Below are 6,000 nucleotides of genomic sequence, written 5' to 3'. Positions count from 1 at the left end.
GGCTGCCAACTAGACATGGAGCCATTGATCACTACCCATTGAGCCCGATGATCTAGCTAGCTTTCTATCCACCTTATAGTCCATTCATCCAGCCCATACTTCTTTAACTTGCTGGCAAGAATACTGTGGGAGACTGTATCAAAAGCTTTGCATAGCACATAGCAGTCACCATGAGAGGAAGGAGTACTCCAGACCTGCTGACTCCCCCACATATGGCCCTGTGATTGCCATGACAGATGGGGCCAGCCCAGCCCATCCACCTGCCAACTTCCCTGCACTTGCCATGACGGGTGAGATCAGCCAGTCCCCCACTGACTCCTCCACACAGGGACCAGCCCCACCCCACCCCCACCGCCCCCTGCACAGACCCCAGCTCTATGCCCTTTACCTGCCAAATGCTGCTAGATGATGGGGCACCTACTACCCCCCATGAAGGGGCCAGGGGAGATCAGTCAACCCTGGCTCCTCCTTGGCTCATACCCACCTGGGACAGGGTCGGATCAGGCTTCTGCTCTGGAGTTTGCTTCCCCCTCTCCACTTCCTGCTTCAGCTCCTCATTCCGAGCTGGGGACAAGACAGGAGTCAAGTCTAGTCACCAAACTGGTTGTAATACAGCGCTGGCCCTGGCCCTGTGTGTGTGACTGGGTCACATTCTGCCCCCCACCACATGTGTTGCACACCAAGGATCCACCCCCTCCCTCAGGTGTCACCTGGCCAGACCGCATGCACCCCTCCCCTCTCCCTCCACTGCTGTCATGTGGCTGAGGCACTCCCCCTCCCCCCAGACTGCAGTGCACTTGCGATGCCCCCACCCCAGTGAGAGTGGACTAGTCAATGGTGATGCAAGAACTCCCCACTGGGATGAAGCTGCCATTTCAGTCCCTTGTCCCTGTGCTGGTACTGAGATTCCCCCCTGCACGCTGTCCTGCCAGCCCCCTCACCTCTCTCCTGCGCTAGCTCCTCCATCAGCCCCCTCTTCTCTGCCAGCTCCAAGCTCAGCTGCTCCTCCAGCTGTGAGATGTCCCTCTGCTGCTGCTCACAGGCCAGACTGCTGCAGCAAGAGGGGCAATGCTACAGTGTTACCACAAGGGCCACAAACACCCCCCCGCTGCCCCCGCATGTGGGGGCTCCAGCACACATGCTGCCCTCAGCCCTCAGGGCCCTGGAAGCTGCTTCTGAATGGCTGGGGCAACTCCTTCCCAGGCCCCACCCAGGCATGGCAGATTGAGGGTGAAGGAGTGTCCCTATCGCTCTGCCAGGCCCCCACAAACTGTGCCACAGACTTGGAGAGGGCTTCCTGAGGCTCTCCCCAAAACCCCCCTTCCTGCAGGTTTGGGATCAGACTCCTGTCTCTGGCACACTCTGGGTCTGCTCCAGACATTTGCCTATCTCCTGCAGGCCAGAGCTCCCAGCCCCAGCAGCCCGTCCCTGAATGGAGCCCAGAGTGGGGGCTGAGCAGGCATCAGCCAGATCTGGTGTGACTGGACCCCAGGCTGTGGCATCTCTGCGGATCAGTGGGGGCTAAGACTGCTCATTTGACCTTGGACACCATGGGACAGCCCCACTGCATGGCGTGGGGCTCTCACCTCTCCAGCAATTTATCATAATCCTCCTTCAACAGGTCTCGCTCCTTCTCCAGGGACCCGATTCTCTCCTGAAACTGAGAGACACAGAGCTCAGCGCCCAGAGCTGGCTCCCCCAGTCAATGGGGGGTGGGCCTGTCAGGCTCTTTCTCTAGGGTTAGAAAGGGACCCCCCCAGCCCCTGCGCACCAGGGAAGCTGGCCTCAGAGTAGGGAAAAAGGGGTCCCCAGGGCTCCCTACCTCCTCTAGCGTCCCCTGCAGGAATGAGATTCTCTCCACTTTGCTCTCCAGCGTCAGCACCTTCTGCGTCTCTGCCTTCAGCTGCACAGTGAGCGCCTCCAGCTGGGCCAGGAGGGCCTCAGTGCTGGTTCGCAGCGTCTCCTGGTTCTGGTGATGGAGGGGAAGGAAGAAAGACCTGCACAGGCAGGAGAGAGGGACGCCGGCCCCTCCCTGCTGCAGAGCCGCTAGGATGGAGGGACCTGGAACCAAGTGTGAGAAGCCAGGGACGGGGGCGGGGGGGCGTGGAGGCTGGCTCCTTAGGGCTGGATACAGAGAGACTCTCTTTGCCCTAGCCTCCCCCATATCTGGCATGCATTGCCCAGCGGGGGAGGGGTGCTCTTGTCCCATCAGTAAAAAGGGGTGCTCCCTTCCTGAGAGGTGGGGGGCAGGTCCCGTCCGAGTTGTCTGCGCAGGGGAGCTCCTGCCTGCTGGGGAGTGGGTCCCAGTAGGATACTAGGTGGGGATCGGAGCTCCCGTATGTCAGTATTTACCTGCTGAAGCTGGCTCTCATACGCCTGGGAAGAGAAATCACAGAGCTGCCATCAGTGCTGCTATGTGGAGCCTATTATTTGCTGAGTGCTGACTTGGGAGGGCTTTGGACAGGGCCTCTCCCAATGGCCTTCAGAGCTGTTTCCCCNNNNCGCCCCGTGCGCACCCCCAACCCAGGGAAGCAGGTACACTGATCCCACTTGGAGGAACAGACCCAGACGTGAAGGGGTGAAGGCGGGAGCTCCCCATCAGGTTGACTGAAGGGAGAACTTCCCCTCTAAGCCCCTACTCCTCCCCACAGGCGGGTGGGTCGGTGGAGGTCACATTGCATGTTCAGGTATCTCTCCCCAGGTGGTACAGGCAGGGGCCTAAGTGTTGGGAGTGTCTCTTCTCCTCTCCCTCGGGTGGCACAGGCAGGGGAACCGACAGCTGGGGGGGTCTTTCTCTCGCCCCCCCCCCATGTGGCACAGGCAGGGGAACTGACAGCTGGGGGGGTCTCTCTCTCCTCCCCTCTCCCCAGGGTGGCACAGTCAGGGGAACTGACAGCTGGGGGGTCTCTCTCTCCTCCCCCCTCCCCGGGGTGGCACAGGCAGGGGAACTGACAGCTGGGGGTGTCTTTCTCTCCTCTCCCCCCGGGTGGCACAGGCAGGGGAACTGACAGTTGGGGGCCTTTCTCTCTCTCTTCCCCCCCACCCCTGGGTGGCACAGGCAGGGGAGCTGACAGCTGGGGGCCTTTCTCTCTCTCTTCCCCTCCCCCCCGGGTGGCACAGGCAGGGGAACTGACAGCTTGGGGGGGTCTTTCTCCTCCCTCCTCCCTGGGATGGCACGGGCAGGGGAACTGACAGCTGGGGGCCTCTCTCTCTTTCTTCCCCCACCCCGGGTGGCACAGACAGGGGAGCTGACAGCTGGGGGCCTTTCTCTCTCTCTTCCCCCCCGCAGGTGGCACAGGCAGGGGAACTGACAGCTGGGGGCCTTTCTCTCTCTCCCCCCTCTCCCCCCCAGGTGGCACAGGCAGGGGAACTGACAGCTGGGGGGTCTTTCTCTCCTCTCCCCCCCGGGTGGCACAGGACTGGGGCTAATTCACCTCCTGAAGGTCAGTGAATCGGCCTCTGGTCACGGCCAGCTCGCAGCTCCGCTCTCTCAGGAGCCGCTGCAGCTGGATCAGCTCCACGTTTCCCCGGATGGTGGCTCTGCAAGGGGAGCAGTGGATGGCCTGAGCTGGAGCAGCAATTCCTGCAGGGGACGCACATTCCATCTGTCCTATGCCCCGAACCATCTGGGCCTGGCACAGCCCCACTCTCCCCTTCCTTACTCGCCCCTGTCCAGCCCCAAAGCTAATCGGAATCACTTCCTCTTCCCGACAGGGCTATATAGGCATAGACTCCCCCTCCCCCCTGACTCTCCCCCAGGCCCAGCAGAGCCACTCCCTCACCCACGGGGCATCCGCAGGGGTGCCATACCGATGCACCAGGGCCTGACGGTGGTACTGCTGGGTCGGGGCCCCATCACGGTCCATCTCACTCCCCCATGCCAGGCATTGTGACTCAGGCTCCAGCTCTGCCAACACCAGGCTGTGGGATCTGTGGGGAGCAGGGACCTGGGGTGACGCACTGACCTCTAAGGAAGTGTAGGGGCAGGATCAGAGGACACAGGTGCTAGGGTGATGCCACATTGACTCCAAAGGGAGCATGGGGCTGGAAGGCAAGCAGACAGCAGGATTAGGGAGTTTGACAGAGCATGGAGAGGGCACTTGCATCACCACGCTGGTCACTATTAGCACCAATTAGGTCCCCCCCTCAAGGCCTAACTGGTCAGGGCTGTGCCTGATTACTGGGTGTGATGCATAGGGAGCAGGGTGGATTGACCTGGAAATGTCATTTAGTTTTACTGGGGCTGTCTGCATGGGGGATGGGAGAGCAGGGGGTGACTTTAGGTGAGGGACCTACCTGAGCCTGTAACCTGAGCCAGGAAGGGGGTGGGGCGAGGCGACACCTTTGCCCTGGGGAACCTGGACACAGGGCCGGCTCTAGACATTTCACCACCCCAAGCATGACGTCATGCCGCAGGGCGCGCTCTGCCGCTTGCTGGTCCCGCGGCTCCGGTGGACCTCCCGCAGGCGTGCCTGCAGAGGGTCCTCTGGTCCCACGGCTCCAGTGGACGCTCCGCAGGCATGCCGCCGAAGGCACCCTGCCTGCCGCCCTCCCGGTGACTGACAGAGCGCCCCCCGCGGCATGCCGCCCCAAGCACGCGCTTGGTGTGCTGGGGCCTGGAGCTGCCCCTGACTGGACAAAGGGCTAAGGGGAGAGAAGGAGGGGAGAGAGCCGGCTGGAGGGGTTTTTGGTTTCAGTTTTGGGCTGGCTGGGAAGAGGCAGGGAACCCCAAGTCTGGGGTCTAAGATCCTTGCCCCCACCCCCGAGGGACCTGACTGGGGGTGGTGGTGGTCCTGGTTGTATCTACAAGCCCTGCTTGGGACTGTGTTCCTGACATCTAATAAACCTTCTGTTTTACTGGCTGGCTGAGAGTCACAGTGAATCGCAGGAAGTGGGGGGTGCGGGGCCCTGACTCCCTCACACCCCATGACACTGGGCCAGTGGGGTTGGGAAGGTAATAAGCTCACTAGCCAATGGGCAAGTGGTTTGAAAAGAGGCCAGGAAAGACCTGCTGGATTCTGGAGTAGATGTTGCTAACCTGGGAGAGCCTGGCAAGAGGGAGCTCTCTGAACACCCCACAATTCTCCTCCCACCTGCAATGCACCCCCTGGGACAAGGGACCAGAAAGCTGGACAACAGTGTAGAGGTCCAGATCTAGTGGTGGAGGGATTGAGGAACTGTATCGCAAATACATGCTGGTGTGCTCAAGTAAGAAAGTCTCAGAGCAGTCTATAACAGTGGGTATGTGGCACCCATGTCCCATTGCACGGCGGGAAGGGTATCTGAGGGATAGGACATGGGGCTATGGACAATAGTGGAGTGGTGGAGGCACTCACGGTTGGGATTCAGGGGCTGCTACCCCTTCCGTGGTGCTGGTTCGGGGAAGAACACATAGTCTCTCCATATCGGCTCGTACTCCCTCTGTGATGTGGTCTCTATATCTTGGGGGAGCTGTGTGGGTAGGTCTGGCCTCTGGACCACGCACCCGCATCCCTGCACAGGAGAAATAGGTGGGATGAGGCCTTATGTCTTCCTGATGCTAAACTTGTAGAGGCAAAGGATTCCTAGGGGACTGGGCTGAGGCTAGCAGACTCATTTCACGTGTGAGATGACTCCAATACACAGAAGCAGAGCTGGGAAAGGGCCTGCCCAGAGGCCAGGATGGGTCATCCCCTGGGCTCTTCACCAGAGCTTCTGCTGCTGCAGACCATCTCTCACAGACCCTGGGCTCCCACCCCTTTTCTTGGGGACACACTGCCCCAGGATCCAGGCCCTTCAGCCCCAAGGAATGGTGCTTTCCCCCACGCCTTGTCCTGATCCATCCCCCTCACCTCTGGGATGTCTCTCAGTCACCCTCCTGCCTGCGCTATGGACCTGCCGGAGTCCAGTGTCCACCCGGGGTTGGACGTAGCCATAGGGCCAGTGGCGCCTGCAACCATGAAGCTGCAGCTGCTGCTTGTAGGATAGCAGATGACTCCGCAGCCCTTCATTGCACCGCTC

At 60.8% G+C, this 6,000-nt stretch overlaps 1 protein-coding gene across 1 annotated transcript in view; it reads right to left on the bottom strand.

Annotated features, from left to right (window-relative positions):
* Positions 1-966, bottom strand: part of RPGRIP1 (RPGR interacting protein 1) — a 13,101-nt gene extending 12,135 nt beyond the window's left edge. The window contains exons 1-2 of the mRNA XM_075072435.1: positions 942-966; positions 485-564 (exon numbers count right to left, since the gene is read on the bottom strand). Coding sequence (XP_074928536.1) covers positions 485-564; positions 942-966 — 105 coding nt within the window. The remainder of the gene's footprint in view (positions 1-484; positions 565-941) is intronic.
* Positions 967-6,000: the final 5,034 nt, after the last annotated feature.

This window comes from Chelonoidis abingdonii, chromosome 14 (assembly GCF_003597395.2).
Source record: "Chelonoidis abingdonii isolate Lonesome George chromosome 14, CheloAbing_2.0, whole genome shotgun sequence".
NCBI lineage: Eukaryota > Metazoa > Chordata > Testudines > Testudinidae > Chelonoidis > Chelonoidis abingdonii.
The sequence above is the reverse complement of the archived record's forward strand: the minus strand, read 5'-3'. Positions and strand labels throughout refer to the sequence as shown.